This window comes from Trachemys scripta, chromosome 9, assembly GCF_013100865.1.
Source record: "Trachemys scripta elegans isolate TJP31775 chromosome 9, CAS_Tse_1.0, whole genome shotgun sequence".
Taxonomy (NCBI): Eukaryota; Metazoa; Chordata; order Testudines; family Emydidae; genus Trachemys; species Trachemys scripta.
The window spans coordinates 28,942,312-28,960,164 of NC_048306.1; the positions used below are offsets into that span (position 1 = coordinate 28,942,312).

Below are 17,853 nucleotides of genomic sequence, written 5' to 3' on the forward strand. Positions count from 1 at the left end.
AACATAGAATTGTGTAAATAAAAGCTAGAAAGATGATGGGTCCACTGACCCAAGATTGCTTTTTTATCAACATTGCCCTTAGAAACTCTTTCAGTTTTGTGTGCCAATTTTCCATTCTCTCTCTCTTCCAACAAATGACCCCTGTACTATAGTGTTGCCATTCAGAAACTATGCAACAAAACCAGTCTCTTTAAAAAGCTGATCACATAACATTTAGTCACCTCCACCTCTATTAGCAGCTTTTTTCTCCTTGTGACTTTCGTAAATAAGAGAAAACTACAAGCTGGAGTCATCAGCAAATACTTTTGGATCTTGCTCTTTGGTCAAATAATTTAATAAAAATAAGAGAAAGGATTAGCCTCCAGTTTGATCCCAGAGTTATTGGAGAACATACCTTATCTGTTTGTAATGCACTATAGAAAATTTTTATTACTATGGACAATAATTAATAATCATTTAAACTTCTATCCATTACCAGTGGAGTAGGCAGTAGCTAACCAGAGGTACAAAAAAATGTATATTTCAACAAGATACGTTGCTGCCATCATCCAAGCTATATACCACTACTAGATAAATGGTAGAACTGAATTAGTAGTAGGGATGTTTTTCATACTTCTGCAATATTATGTGGAAAATAAGATATAGTAGAAGAAAGCTAAAATCATGCTGATTTGACCCAAATTAGGCTGTCATTTTCTCTTAATCACAGAAGCTCAGGAAGATCCTCTCAACTTTTTCCTTTTTATTAGTCCCTTTATGGCTCTGTCACTAATTATTCCGTCGTCTCAGAAAGAATGGAACACAACTGAGGCCCATCAAATGCTGTTATTTAATCAGCCAAACAGGTGCCTGTGGAGTGATGTGATGTCACAATATTCAAGGTAATGTTCTTATCTTCTAAACCAAACTCGTGGCCATTCTTTCAAGATTTGTTAACTGCAGCCTGTCAGCTGTGGAGAAGCCAAAATGATAGCAGTTTTACTAGGAGTTAGAAAGGGGGTTAGGTTGCTCTGGCACAATTGTGACTTTTCCTTTAATGATAGATTTAATGACCTTGTAGGTGATACAAAGAGAAATCGGATGATAAAATTAGGTGAACTAAACTTTGTTCCCTGGTGTGTGTGAACGCCAGCTATGAGGCTCCACTTTTTCAGCAGCTAGTCACATGACCAAGGAATACTTAACTTATTAGCACAAATCCTCAGCTGGTGCAACTCCTTGGATTTCAATGGAGTGATGCTAATTTATGCCAGATGAAGAGCTGGCCCATAATAATATTTATAGGGCAGTTTTATTTATTTATATATTTATTTATTTTTAACTTTTTCTCTATTGAAAAATGAAAATCATGTTCCTAAAGAGGAATCAGAGTGGACTATGAATTTATCTTAATGGCACCACATGTAGAACAGCTCTTCATGTAGCCCTTATGTGGTGGTTCTGTATTAGCAGTTGCATTCATTTGGTGATATCTAATACATGCAGAAATAACAAATTATTTCAATTTGTTAGGGGAATTGTTGTAACTAGGTTGTTTTTTTTTTTTTTGCATAGATAGAAAATGTGGGTTAATCACTGTACCAGTGATTCTTCACTCATAAATGGATATACTTGTCTTTGACATCAAGGATGCTTGGATTTTTGCAGTTCTGTCAGAGAGATCTGGAATGTTAGAAATCCATTTGTATCAGCCACTTAAAATGGACTGTTTTAATCAGCACAGGTGCACTTCCTTTTTTTTTTTTTTAAGGCTTGTAAGGTGTGCAAATGAAGGTGAGGAAGTCTGTGCTAGTTGCAGAAGAGTCCTATGTAGCACAACTACTGGGAATATTTTTAAAAATATGTTTGTAAATTCTAGTTCTTATCCTTCAGACTATTCCAGCTACACAATCAAATACAGCTGATCAGCTGGACCAAATTTTGTGGATTTCCTGTACCACACTGCACTGCCATTCCTGAAATTTCTGTATGATTTTCAGATACATCATTTCATTCCCTAGTGATTCAGCATATTGCAAAGGCAGATGCACTTAGTTCCAGAGATTGCAACATCACATCACTCTACAGGCACCTGTTTGGCTGATTAAATAACAGCATTGATGGGCCTCAATTGTGTTGCATTCTTTCTGAGATGAAGGAATAGTGTCAGTGATACAAAGCCAGAAAGGCACTAATGAAAAGGGAAAAAGTTTGTGGGGATTCTCCTGACCAGCTGTGATTAAGAGAAAATGACAGCCCAATTTGGGTCAACTCAGCATGATTTTTGCTTTCTTCTACTATACTGCACATAATATTGCAGAAGTCTGAAAAATCCCTACTGTTATTAATTCAGTTATATCTGATGTTTTACAGGTGAAAACTCAGATGACTGGAGTCATTTGAGCTAATCCAGTTAGCAACTTACATAACTATTTCTGACTGTTTACTGCAGCCTTCATTAACCTGCCTCAGGGATGTGCTAACTTTTGGCTCACAAAGCAACAGAACTACCATGGATTAAAGAGGACACATTTGATAGAATAATTTTGAAATCATCAGCATTAAAAACTGCAGATCCAATCCTGCACTCATTACTTAGGCAAAACTAAAACTGAAGCCAAATGTGATTGTAGCATTGTGTCCTGTGTGTTTATAGAAGCTGTGGTCTAAGTTACACCCTTCCTTTTTAGGAGAACCGCATGTAACTTGGTCTGTATGAAAACATCTATATCTAAAGTCGGCAGTCTAGCTCCTGGATTCAATATGTTTGGATATATTTATTAGCAATGGGTGAAATTCAGATGGTTTGGATGTACCGTTCTAATAGGTCCTGTAAAATTGTGGGTGCTTATCCAGTAATATATCTATATCTTTTGAGGCCTACTTTCTGCTTTTTCTCTTGTTTCTGACATAATTATTTGTATGACCTCTTATCTCTCCCTCCTCACCTAACCACTTCCTTCTCCCATCCCTCTTCTTTCCTCTGCTCCCATAACACTTTTTTAAAATCCCAACAAACACGGTTCCTAGAACTCTACTGCCATCATTGATGACACTGGTGTTGTCTATAAAACTGGTGGCAATACACTAGAATAAACTTAGTGAATTAGTGGAGTTTCCTTTATGACTAGCCTCAGATCCATGTTTTAGGGGGCTTTCCTGTACTGAACATTCAAAACATTTAAAGCTCACCCAGCAACTTGTACTGAAAGATATCACCATTGCCTGAGTTTTTGGAGGATTATGTGAAAAGTGTTTGTGGTATTAGTCCAATTTGTAGTGGACAGGGGTCATTACCAAAGCCAACAGTAGGTATATGCAGACTAAGCAATTGCTTAGGGGCCCCAAGCAGCTCAATTAACTTTTTATTATAAGAACTTGCCTGTTTTAGTATTAGGGGAGCAAAAGTATTCCTGTTTAGGGCCCCCAATGGGCTAGCACCAGCACTGGTCATCATCAGAAATAGTACCCTTGTAAGTCTCAGCAGAGAGGCCCAATAATAGAGACTGAACAACAATCTGTATAGAGCAGGGATTAGGCACAAAGGGAAGCTTTTATTGCTCCTGCCCAAGTTGTATTAAGTTCAGTGAATACATGGAAGATTTCAATCCCCTAACTAGTTAATTCAGTATCTTTCCATGAGTATTTCCTATAAAAATGAAAGATTAATTTTGTGACTAAATGGATTTAGGACATTTTGTTTAAAGTTACAAAATTCTGTTCTAAACTATTTACTTTAAAAATAGTACTTTGTAAATGGATTTAATGTTATTATATGACTTTCTAATAAGGATTATCCTCTGCTTCTGTCCAAGCTGCTTTTAGTACACCTATGAGTCAAAATGTTGTTAATTTATCAAGTTTAAATATCAGAAATAATTTTCCTTTGACCTTTGTTCCTCTGCTTTTCTATTTTCTTCAGCTTATCTATGGATGTTTTGCTTGAGAGTATGTGAATTTTACATAGTGTGAGCATTGTCTCTGCAATTTGCCTTACATGTGCTTTCTTTGTAAGCTACACTTGTGTCCTATGTAGCTAAGCTTCTGACATTTCTATTTATCTCACCAACACATTACATATGCTTTCAGTTTCATTTCCAAAGTGTTGGTTTTTTCTTACAGGGCTCTCTACACTTTGATATTGACTCTTCTATAGCTACTAATTACTTTTAAGCCTCATAATAATCTGAATTTAGAAGAGAAGATAGTCACAACACTGCTTATAGTGAAAACAGCACTAAGGAACAGTTGCCAAAAGAAAAGAAAAAACAATTTGAAACTTCACCCACGTAATTGTACGTAATGGTAAATTTTCAGGACTTATGTAGAATTCATGCTACATATGTTTTTGAAACTGTTCACCGTGGTCGTTAAAGTGAATGACTCTCTTTGCCACTGAATGTGAAAAGAAATTACTTTTAATCAGTGACATAGCTAGGAATGGAAAATTAGGTGGGCCCCAATTTATGGTGGATGGGCAGTGACCAAAGGTCTGATATCACAGCAAATCATTTATGTTGTAAATTACTTAAAACAATTAAGTCTCCACATGCATTAAATATTGTCCGTGTTACAGCCATTTAACATAACATAAAGTAGAATCTACATAAATCTGCAGAAAGAACAGGAGTACCTGTGGCACGTTAGCGACTAACAAATTTATTTGAACATAAGCTTTCATGGGCTACAGCCCACTTCTGTAGCCCACGAAAGCTTATGCTCAAATAAATTTGTTAGTCTCTAAGGTGCCACAAGTACTCCTGTTCTTTTTGCGGATACAGACTAACACGACTGCTACTCTGAAATAAATCTGCAGTAAAAGTACTTAGAAAAGTCAAGCAAGCGGTGTCACCAAACCAACAAAAATGTAATAATTTTAAATTTTAACCAATTACTAAATGAAATGAAAGTCCATAAAGAACTTATCTTGCCTAGCTAGTGTTCCTCCCACCACGTCACAGAAATGGACAGGGACACATATACACACACACACACACACACACAGAGGTGACACACACATACAGGGAAAACATGCACACACACACAGGGACAGCTGTGTCTCACATGCAGGTGAGTGCGCGCACACATACATGGACAGCTCATACACACATGCTTACAGGGACAGTGCATGCACACACACTGCCTATGAGGGAGGGAGCAGCCATGGGTTGCTGCCAAGGTCCTAGCTCTCCCAGGGCTCCACACTGCCAAAGGAGTCTGTGGGTAGGAAGGATCTGGCAGAGCTGCCAGACGTAGCTTTCCAAAGGACTGGAGCATATCTCCATCCTGGATTTTAGGTGCCAGAGCAATGCTCCAGACTGCTTTGGAAGCACTGCACCCCATCAGGGTGCATTGTTCAAAAAAAACCAAACCTGTTAATGAATGCCCCACCCAGGCATACTCATGGCTATACCCTGCTTTTAACATGGACAATATAAACTATTAAGGAGTGGTTACTCCATGTGTGAATTGACTGTTTTTCAAAGTATTTTATCACATTAAGTTTTCAGATGTAAAATGATTGTTACTGTAGGTGGAAGCAAAATTACAAGAGTAAAGGTTAGCAATGCAGTGTGATGTAAGACTGACTTCAGTTGTGAGTGAGGTGTCCTTTGTGAGATCTCAAAGAAACATCTTTCAAGTATGGTTCTACTCTGAAAAGTAACTTTATTAAAAACCTGCTCCGTGAAAAGAAGTGCCAGTTTTGCAGATTCAAGCTATAATCTGAATGCCAAAATGAGTTCTTTCTGGGTCATGCATTACCAACAATAAAGATTTTGCAATCAGAATTTCGTTAGAAATACTGTTGATATGCAAGCCAAAAGAGAATCTAGGTCAGTCTGTAGAATTAATTAGTAGTCAAAATTATCTTAATCATAATACAAATAATTATAAAATAGGTAGATATATTTCTAAGTATGCACAGAGAGCAGATTGATTAGGATGGGACCATTTTTACATAGTCACTTTTTCAGGGAAAAACTGTACTTTCATATAACAGAGTTTCTTAAACACTTCCACTGAGACCATCATAACTCCAAAGTCAAAAAGGAATTAAAGGAATGGAATAGGATTTCATTATCAATATACTCCTGAAGGTATAGGTTAGATCCACATAAACTGTCTCCAAAGGAGTCACACAATTAAATGCATTGCAACATGTAAAAACAACTAGATGAGATAAAGGTGAAGGGACTAATTCTGTTCTCACACTGGTGGAATCCCACTGAATTCAGTGAGAGTAAAATTTGGCCCTAAGTTTTTATTCCAGTTTCTTATATAACTTGTGAGGCTGAGCATGATCAAAGATCTTCCAAGGAGTTCAAGCTGAATCCAGTCAAGAACTTAAGAAAAGATTCTTAATCTCCACATAAGACTGTGTTGCAGAATGGTATTTTTCCTGTGTAAGGCAAATTTATGTCTGTGCTTTATGTAGACTAATTGTTTTAAACATTTTTAATAAATGTTTAATATAACAATAATTAATAAAGACACTATTTTGGAAACCAAATTTAACAGTACAACCTGTGGGGAAAAGCCACAGCATGTATGGCTCCAATTTTTCGTGCACAGAAATCCATCAAATTAAAAGCTTATAGTCTGTCTCCTCAGCAACATCAGACTCAAGAGGAGCAGGAACTAACTTGGAGGAGAAGAGCTGTGGCAAGCACATCTGGGTTCCCTCCACTAATGCCTCAGGCTCATAACCTGAAAGAGCATTGGCTGCAGCCAAGTCAGCATCAGGCCAGCTCTTCAGCTACTGACTCCTTGCTAGGGGAGAGAAGTGGGATGCAGACTTCTTGCATTGGCAAACCAGCTTCCCCTCTTAAAAAATGTCTGACCTAATTCTGGCTTATTATGCCCCAGTACTCCCACCACTGCAATAATGGACCCACTTAAAAGGGAGACATTTTTGCTAGCCACAAGTAAAGGATGTGCCTCCTGCAGGAAGACATACACTATTGAGAAGTCTTTCTGCAGCTTCAAGACCAGGGGATATGTGTCTTGTCTTTCATATCCTGAGGCTTCAAGATTAGGTCTATCTTTTACCCCTGTGAGCCTCCATCTTTCTCAGCATCTCCACTCTTCATCCCATCTCCAGTTCCTTCCATTTTATCACAACAGATCCTTAGCTGGACACCGCCCCTTCTGTACCATTGGTATGCTGGCTATAGCTGGTTGAAACTCAGAATTTCCTGGGAAACTCTGATATTTCAGTATTTGTTTTTGTTCAGAATTGGAACCAAGCAAAATACTTTTGAAATTTTCTGCAAAATAGAAATTTTAGAAAATGTTATTTCAGAAAAATTTGGAAAATTCATTTTAAAACCATTTTTATTTTCATTTTTTAATATTTTATTTTTACATTATTTCATGCCATACCAGTAGTAATAATGCATAAGGAGATATCATATGATGTTCTGATTATTTTATTTTTAAAATCAATAAAAGCAGGTGCTACTTACTACTGATTGAAACATCTGATGTTCTTTTCCAGATCCAAGTTCTCCCGTTTGCATTGTAATTAAACAGTTTGATACTTTGAACAAGAAAGGAAGTTAAGCCCTCAGTGTACTAATTAGAAGAGCAGCTGTTTTCAATACCCTAGAATAATGATTCTAGGCTAAAATAAGGATATCTTCCCCCTCAACTCTTCTTCCTTCTCTTCTTTGACAACTGTCCTCAGAAAAAGGAAGACTAAGAAGAACTCAGCCAAAATGAGATTATATAGATTACTTGGATCTGGACTAGTTAACATAGTAGGGCTCTTTCATCTCTAACTTCCTTGATTCCCTAACTTCTATGGAGAGAATTTCCTCCTCTGAAGTGGAGGAGGAGATAGGCTGCCTCTTCTTCCAATGTGATCACTAGATAAGAATGTCTGAGGAATCATTTTAATTGGAGGGAAATTATTTCATGCACATAAGACCTTAAATAATTATCCTGCAGATTATTAAAGCCCTAGAAATTGACTCTGAAGGCAAATTTGATAAGGTACCAAAGAAGACCTTTCAAAAATGAAAATAAAAAATAAATAAGGTTGGCCAGGCAGAGGCACTGACTTTGTAATTGACCGGGGGTGCTCAACTCCCCCCGCCCCAGGCCCCAACCCCACTCCACCTCTTCTTCCAAGGCCCTACCTCCACCCTGCCTCTTCCCACCCCGGCCCTGCCCCATCCCACCTCTTCCTGCCCCCACTCCACCCCTACTCCCCCTTTCCCCCCAGTGCCTCCTGCATGCCACTGAACAGCTGATCACAGTGGGTGGAAGGCGCTGGGAGGGAGAGGGAGGAGCTGATCGGTGGGACTGCTGGTGGATGCTGAGCACCCACTATTTTTTTCCATGGGTGCTCTAGCCCTGGAGCACCCACAGAGTCGGCACCTATATGATGACCAAGTATTCCTGAACCTGAGAGGATATTGTAGACCCTGGACAGCTAGCACTGAAAAACATCTGTTTATAGATTTGCCCCAAAACTTCACAAGGTGCCTTCAGATAATATTCCTAAAATAGGGTGACCAGATGTCCCGATTTTATAGGGACAGTCCCGATGTTTGGGTCTTTTTCTTATACAGGCTCCTATTACCTCCCATCCCCTGTCCTAATTTTTCACATTTGCTGTCTGGTCACCCTATCCTAAAATCACCCTAAGAAGGTACAGCTTTATTTTCTGGTTGTATGACACTGTAAATCTTTACTTGAACAGGACTCCTCAGTACAAGAAAGCAGATTCATTATTCATATTGTATGTTGCCCATAAAAGAGGAGATAAAATATTGACACTGACATTTTCCAGATGGGTCAAAGCAGTGGGTCAAAAAAAAACAGTCAGGAAAAACTTTTCCCAGCAGGACTGAAGTACTTTATAGCAGTCTCATGGGCAGAGAGAAGGAAAGCATTTTAAGACAAAATGTGCTGTGCACTGTTTGGGCTCCTGCACATTCCTTATCAAACAGTACATTTTGAGCATTTCCTCATTTCCAGGTGCCTCTTTCAACCCCCAAAATCTGCAGGCTGCTCTGATCTCCTAAGTCTTTCCTTTAAACTTCCATTTCTTTTTATCACTTCATCAGATGTATAGAATGTAACATATAGTAAGAAGATATATATACATACAGAGAACATGAAAAGGTGGAAGTTGCCATACCAACTATAAGAGCTAATTAATTAAGATGAGCTATTAGCAGGAGAAAAAAAACTTTTGTAGTGATAATCAAGATGGCCCATTTCAGACAGTTGACAAAAAGGTGTGAGGATACTTAACATGGGGAAATAGATTCAATTTGTGTAATGACCTAGCCACTCCCAGTCTCTATTCAAGCCCAAATTAATGGTATCTAGTTTGCATATTAATTCAAGTTCAGCAGTTTCTCATTGGAGTCTGTTTTTGAAGCTTTTCTGTTGCAAAATTGCTACCTTTAAGTCTGTTACTGAGTGACCAGAGAGGTTGAAGTGTTCTCCTACTGGTTTTTGAATGTTATGATTCCTGATGTCAGATTTGTGTCCATTTATTCTTTTGCATAGAGACTGTCCGGTTTGGCCAATGTACATGGCAGAGGGGCATTGCTGGCACATGATGGCATATATCACATAGACACTCTCTACGCAAAAGAATAAATGATCCTGAATACCAGTCAGTCCTTTTAGTTGTTCCTAAGTATGGTAATATCAATTCAGCACACCAAATTGTTCACATAAAGCACCTTATGCAGTATCTAACATTGCTTTATTCAAATATGCTACCTGTAATTTGGCATAGGGAGGCTGTGGGGGAAGATGGGCAAGAAGTCTTCCCCTGTTTGTACCAGGGCCAAGTACAATAGTGATCTCTCTGAGCATGGATTGGTAGTCTTGCTCCCTCTCTTCACTGACTTGCCAAGCAGGATCAGTGCATCAGGGCACTAACTGATGCCATCTTAATGGATGGTGCAGAGTGTGCACTAGCTCCAGAGAGATTCTGCGTCTTGAAAGGCAAATCCTCCTGATGCTTCCCCAGTGTGGTGTGGCTCCAAGCTGCACCCTACAAAAGGCTGTCTGCAAATTGTACCACAGAACCTGTGGAAAATAACGGCAATAGCAATGAGTTCAATACCAGCAGGAATAAGGCCCTAAATAGAGATTATGTTGTGGTAGTTAATTCAGTTTAATTCTGTCTAAAAGTGAATCCCCAGTTTCCCTGTCATAGGCAGCTTCTGGGTCTGGAAGAACTGGCCATGATGACCACTGTTTTCTGAGGGCAGGTGTTGCATACCATGTTTGCCAGCCAAGAATATAATGCTAAGTCATTAGTGGTAGAGTATGTTTGGGGCTTTCTGAATCTCTAGGTTGTTCTTCCCTCTCTGGACTTCCTTATTTTGATCTCTCTGGAGTGTCTTTTATATTCTTGCCGATTTCTCTGTCAAGGAGATGAGAGGCACGCACAGATGCTTATTTATTTACTATGAAAATGGAGAGAACAGAGAACCTATTTTAGGTATGTGTCAATGCTTTATATGTTTCTTGTTGGTGTGATAATATGATTCTCTGAAAAACTCAAACGGAAAGATTTAGAGAGGAAAAGTCAGAGAGGTCACCATCTGTGTCATTACATGTCCTACTAAGCAGTGTTTTAGCAGCTATAATGTGAGGGAAGAGTTGCTGAATGGCACGTTAGAGAAGTATTGACTGTCTAACAGATTATGAGGGCTCATGAAACAGTGTTAAAAATTCTGATACAGGATGATAAGAATGAGAGAAAAGGTTTAGGATCTCCTCTCAGTGATAAAAGTGTTACCTACCAGTCCTGTCAATTTAGTCTTTTGGCACCACAATTGCTAGTATCAGTGTAAATGTAAGTGTCCTTACATGTTGCTAAAATAAAGGCACAGGAAATAACACAAATTATCCCTGTTATGACTGTATAATTATACGGGAGAAAATGACAAATTTACATAGCTTAGTGTGTTGAATAAATTATTTGTACAGGGCACAATTGAAACACATGTCTACAGACTAACACATCATAAAACATAGGTGACATTTAAAGCAAAACTCACAATTTTAACTGATATTACTGTATTTTTTCTGAAGAAGCCAAGAAAATGCTGCTTTATGTGAATAAAAATGTTCTATCTACCTGTCATGATGTCTGGAGTAGTTCATAACTGAGAGTGCCAACCTCAGGGCAGACTGTAAAAAGCAGGACAGACACCCCAAACTGATTGCATTTTCTATAATTAGATTTTACCAACCCAGTAACAAATGTGAACTCCCAAAGTACTACAATAGCCTTATAATGGAGTCACAGACAGTCCCCTTTGACACTCCATGCTATCTTGCCACCCAGGTAAGATGGACTATGTGATAAATTTCACTTATACCAAAGATCACAAAATGTTCAGATTGCTCCCAGTCCCAAAGATCAGTCACTTACCCCAGGTCAATTTGTACGTTAGATCTCACACCAAAGACAATGCTTGTAGCCAATCCTGTGGTAAACTAAGTAAAAGTATATTAACTAGGAAAAAGAAAAAGTTATTTATCGGTTAAAGCAAGCAAGCATATATACACAATGAGTTTCAGTCTGTGATTCAAAAGGTGACAGTTGTAGTAATCTGTCAGTTCAAAATTTATTTCAGGACTAACCCATGCCAAGCAGCATGGGGGTCTCTTTGCTTATGTCTAGGAATCTTTGCCCCTCACAGTACAGACAGCATAAAGGAGATTCAGTTTCTCCTTATCAGGGATTTTTATCCCCTCCACTCCAGGGGCCAAACTGATGGGATGAGTTCATGCACAGGGCCGTCCTCCTTGGAGGTAATTAGGAATGCGGTCAACAGGGATTCTCTCCTTTGATGCTACACCATAGCTCATTTGCCTTCAACAGGCCATCTTGTACGCAGGATGAGCCCTTTGCATTAATGCTTCATTTCCTGTTTGGTGAATTACACAATAACAGAGATTTACAATGCAAACACTCAATATAACTTTACACCATGGCTATAGAGGTTACAAATGAGATTAATGCATGCAGCATCCTACAAGCATTTTATCAAGTCTAAACATTATTACATTGATAAGAATGTGTTTATCTAATAGCTATTTTAATAATGCTAACACACAGGTAAGGAAGACAGGTTTCCAGCTATGTATTTGCAAGTGTTCAGTGAGGCCTGGGACCTTGTCATGAGCTGGAACCTGGTCTGTCAGCATCACACTAACCAACCAATCAACTATATCTTCTGGTGCCCTCTTTTGGCCTGAAGGTTGCAATGGCTGGTATGGCCCTCTTCCAGCCGTATAAAGTCCCATTGGTACAAGACACAGATATCAAGGTGATGCATACTGCAAAGAATTTACGACCTAGTACATACAAGACTCACTAAAGACACAGAGGAAAGAGTCACTTCAAATAATTTTTTTAAATCTATTTTTGTCAATATTTGCATTAGCTAGACTTCAGTTAATTAACTTTGAAGATTGTTAGGACAAAGACTTGCAAAGGGATCAGACTTTCTTACACTGAATTTGTCTCTTTGTAAATCAGAATGTTGAAGATGGACCTGGATTTGTTTTTAATACTTCAGTTGTATAAACTGCATATATTAGCTATATTTTCAAAGTGCTGCACAGAAATTTAGCTACATGATTTGCATTTACCATCACTGGGAGTGATGCAGTTAAATCACTAAACATGCCTGAATATATGTCATTTTTATTCACATTCTGTTTGTTTTCATTTACATTCTAAAATCTTCTTCATCTCTGTCATAGGTACGCTAGTTCTGCCAGTGACCGTCAAGGGAGCACATCCATGAGGAAGGTAAATAATTATTACACTACCTTAAAAACAAAAATATTCCAACCAATCTAATTTCATTATTACATATTACTTATTTGTTTGTATTATAATAATGCTTAAGAACCCCAGTCATTGTCCAGGACCCCATCGGTGCTATACAATCCCAGAACAAAAAAGCCAGTCCCTGTCCCAAAGAGCTTACAATCTAAGTTTCACTGTTATAGCTTGATGTAAAGGATACTCAGGGTATTATAGTCTTTGAGTTTTGTCTATACTGATGAAAGACTTGAAAAGTCAAGATATCTCAAGTAATACAGAAACGATGAGCAACATTATATTTACAAAAAATGAGTAGTCCAGGGCATACTTTAAAGCTCAAAACATTGAAAGTGCATTCAAATTACCTGCAAAGATGGTGGATTAGGCATTGGAAGGAATCTTGTAAATTTTCCAAGGCATGCATGAGTATTGGAAGAGAGGTTTACTTTATTTTGTCCTTATATTTCTAAAATTCTCCACTGCATGTGATTTTTAAACAATGCCAGGATTTTTATATCAAAATGTCTCCATTCCCTTCTTTAGGCCAAAGTTTTGGCTTGCCCTGTATGTCCTACCAGGGACTCAGGAAATAAAAAGGACCCCTCAATCTCCTACACTGTCTATCTGCCTTACAGATTATTGTGCAGGGCTGGGGAGCAGCTCCTGCAAGACCACTATTCACCACTCCAACCCAATGCAAAAGAGGGTTGGGAGTAGAAGGAACCCTAACTCTTCCTCCTAATACACCAGCTGGCACATCTGTGCCCAATTACTTCCCCCAGGAGCAATGGAGAAGAGGAAATTTTCACTTTGCATCACAATTCAGTTCCTAGTCTCTTTCTGGGTTAATGTAATTATGCTGCCCCATATCTCGTGGTAACTATACATTCAAGCCCTACATTGTTTATTTTGTTTATTAATTACTTAAATGTAATAAACAGATAATAAGGTTGAATTTAAATAATGGTACTTACTTCATCTGTAAATCTCAAAGTGCTTTACGAAGGAGGTCAGTATCATTATCCCATTTTACAGACAGGGAAACTATAGAATGGCACAGAGCAGTAAGGCAACTTGACCAAGGTCACCTAGCAGATCAGTGGCAATTCAGGAATAGAACCCAATTCTCTTGATTCCTAATCTAGTAATCTGTCCACTAGGCCACATGTATTCTTTTAAAACACTTTAGATTTAATCCACCTAAATATATAGCTTTAAAATTATGTCTACATAAGAGAAAATTATATTTGATTGTCTTTGTTGATTTTTGTCCATGGTTTCTTTGGTCAGAATTCAGCCTTCAGATACAACATGCAAAAATTCTGTTGAACTCAATGGAAGTTGCAGCCACATAGCTGAGGGCAGAATATAGTCCTCTGCCAGACTGCTATGAGTTTTCATTTCCTTCTGGTTATGTGCTGCGTAGCACACGTACTTAATAAACAGAACTGAAGTGCGCTGGACAAAATGCCTTGGTGTCTAATCGCTTTTTGCTTATTACTTGAGTTTGCATTCTGTTCAAATTAAGATCAACATTTATAGCAAATTGTTTAAGCAAGTGGATTTGGTGATTAACGTTTTCTTCAAGCTTTGAAACAAGAAACAGACTTTTAAAAGCTCCTAAGAACTGATTGATAACATCACACCTTTACATCTTAGTCTAGATAAGGCCTGGGAAAAGGTATAAAGGGCTAGTCCCTGGTACTGGGATTTTCTGTAAGAATGATGACCATTTATAAGAATGAAAGACTTCCCATTTAAACTCGTTGTTGCTTAAAATCTATATCTTAGAATGAGGATTAGAAAAACCTGAGAGAGGACAACATGCCATCTGCAAGAATAGGCATGTATGCAAGTAGCTAGAAGACTGCAAGTAGCTAGAAGACTATGAGTAGATGACATGTTTTTTGTGGCCAGATTTCCAGTTTTTAACAGCTAAACATGTGAGCCTTATGTCTTCACTAGATAAAAGATGCTTTTTTAAATCAAGACAGCTGACTCAATGTTGCTGAGAGATTAGAGACTGCTGGGAGTGAGCAGGCTCTATCAGGGAGTCCTGGGAGTTAGGAATCAGACTCCAGCCAGGTGGGGCCTGGGAGTGGCCTGCCAAAGCAGGCGAAGTCCAGGCAGGAAGGAGAGAAAGAAGCTCCAGGGAGAAAAAGGGGGAATCTTTGTTTGTGTGGACTTTTGGATAGACTTAAAATCTTTATTTTTAATGTTTGTTAAAGTAATAAAGCACAATCAGAGAAGGGATGGGAATAGACAAGTGATTTTTAGTTTCTTGAACAATCCAAGAAGGGAAATGAGACAGGCTGCCTGTAGGCCATGAGGGACACGGTGGACACTTCTGGCCCACTACAATGACATATTCTGTGTGTTTTTCATTGACTTACAGAAACAGTGTCACCATTCTCATGGACCACTGTAAATAACTATTTTCCTTTTTTGTCCTAGTCTGACATTTCAGGGCATAAAAAACACATTACCTTCTGAACAAATGGAAAGATAACATGTCATTTCCAAGAATTTCTGTGCTATCTGGCACATAAAACTAGTGATCATTTGCAAAACCAGATGCACATATATATATATATATATGTATGTATGTACACACAAATATCTGTGTAATGTTACTGTTAGTCAATGCAACTTTAGTTTAAGGACGATCTTTTATTGCCTGATTCTAAAAATAGTTACTCTAGGTAATTCCACACCACTATTTAAAAATCTTTAATTTTTTTCTACATGATCATACTCCCAGATGGACCTAACGTTTGGTAGTTTCAGGCTAAATAATTTTACGGAGAAACAGGAAGGCGATCCTGAACAATATAACATGGTTCACAAATATCTTTTAATGGATGAGGAACAGTAAGAAAAGAAAGGGAATAAATCAAACAGCTATAATTGTAGCTACTACTTGGATGTTTTCAGGTGACAGTAAGAATAATTTGCTTAAAGAGGCCTGATGTAAGTTCCTAGAATTGGCCTGCATCTCTGATACTGGTTGTTTTTTTATAGTTATTTTCAAAATGGGAGCTACACTATTTTAAAATGTACTCATCAACGCCTTGCATAAAAAATGAATTTTAGGGTTTAATCTTCAATTCAACATTTTTTTTTTTTATCCTGTAACCAATATAGATTACCAAGATGGGGAGTATCTAGACTATGTTGGGCCTGATTCTCCACTGCTGTATGTCTTGTATAGTAATTCACCTCAATGCAAAATGAATATCCTAGTGGGTAAAAAATATTACAATTCTGATCTGATAATGTGTCTCCCATTGTGCAGTATAATTGACTACACAGGTGCCAAGGAGTAGAGAATCAGGCTTTTGCAGACAGGTCCTCTGCTAGTGTAAATTGGTGTAGCTCCAGTAAAGCTGAGGAGCTATATCTGAGTATCTGTCCCCTTGTGTCTAGTTCATGACAGAAGTTGCTCAAGCTGCTCCATATTGGTAAAATGTAAACATAATTCATAGATTCATAGATTCTAGGACTGGAAGGGACTTCGAGAGGTCATCGAGTCCAGTCCACTGCCCTCATGGCAGGACCAAATACTGTCTAGACCATCCCGGATAGACATTTATCTAACCTACTCTTAAATATCTCCAGAGATGGAGATTCCACAACCTCCCTAGGCAGTTTATTCCAGTGTTTAACCACCCTGACAGTTAGGAACTTTTTCCTAATGTCCAACCTGAGCCTCCCTTGCTGCAGTTTAAGCCCATTGCTTCTTGTTCTATCCTTAGAGGCTAAGGTGAACAAGTTTTCTCCCTCCTCCTTATGACACCCTTTTAGATACCTGAAAACTGCTATCATGTCCCCTCTCAGTCTTCTCTTTTCCAAACTAAACAAACCCAATTCTTTCAGCCTTCCTTCATAGGTCATGTTCTCAAGACTTTTAATCATTCTTGTTGCTCTTCTCTGGACCCTCTCCAATTTCTCCACATCTTTCTTGAAATGCGGTGCCCAGAACTGGAGAATACTCCAGTTGAGGCCTAACCAGTGCAGAGTAGAGCGGAAGAATGACTTCTCGTGTCCTGCTCACAACACACCTGTAATTGATAGTCTGCTGTCTTAAATTCCTAATTTAGGCAGCAATCCTGTTCATATGGTGAGTGTGTATTTGACTGAGTGTTGTTATGTATCTGCTCACAGACCATAAAGTTAATCACATGTGTAAGTCTTTGCTGGAGTTACTCAGGCACTCTTGTCTCTAGTACCAATGAGATATTAACTCATGAATTTAGGAATAATAACCCTACATTAAACTAGCCATTTTAAAAATTGTGTAAAACCTTAGCCTCCAGTATGTTCTTGATACTTTATGCACCAAAGAAGACACTGGGAGAGAAGAGTACTACCTCTTCTGCAAGACAAAATTTAGGTTCCTCAAGAGTATTAAATAGACAATCAGAATGGCAGATTATATCAATTTGAACCCAACTCCACATTTTTCAAAAACTCAGTGCTGATTGGCTTTCACAGTTATGAATGAAATTGCTTACCTGACATTGGACAGCATCCTACTGGACTCCTCTAACATGAAGATGTCCAGTGAGTCTCTCTCTCTTCAGTTAGAGGTGAGATGCCACTTCTGGCAAAATAGGAGGAAAGCTAGGAAAACATCAAAGGCTAACAAAGTAATTAAAAGTGGGTAGGGAGCTAAGAAAAATGCTGTATCTAGAGAAGTGATAGAACAAATGGGGAAAGAAGAATCCTGGAGAAAAACTGTTTGGAGTTTAAATGCCAGATGCCTGATTTTTTTATTACCAATTTTTGTTATTTTAATTAGTTTATGGTAATAAAATAAATCCAAAAGCAGACAGCTGTGAAAAATTGTTATTTTAATTGGTGAAGTGTTAGGCAAGAAAATCCTCATATGACCTGATTCATCACATCAGACTGTGGACAGCTTCCTCATGACCAAAGAGAGAGAACATGACACCAACATCTTAATGCTAAATTAAAGAGTATTCTTGTTCTTACAGTTCCAGCTGCACTGTTAGCGCCTACAATTTGAACACTTCACATTTTTCTGTCAGCTC

The 17,853-nt window shown here is 38.3% G+C and overlaps 1 protein-coding gene across 1 annotated transcript in view; it reads left to right on the plus strand.

Annotated features, from left to right (window-relative positions):
• The window catches only part of LOC117882910 (connector enhancer of kinase suppressor of ras 2-like), a 376,187-nt gene that overhangs the window by 286,067 nt on the left and 72,267 nt on the right, over positions 1-17,853 (plus strand). The window contains exon 15 of the mRNA XM_034781795.1: positions 12,733-12,781. Coding sequence (XP_034637686.1) covers positions 12,733-12,781 — 49 coding nt within the window. The remainder of the gene's footprint in view (positions 1-12,732; positions 12,782-17,853) is intronic.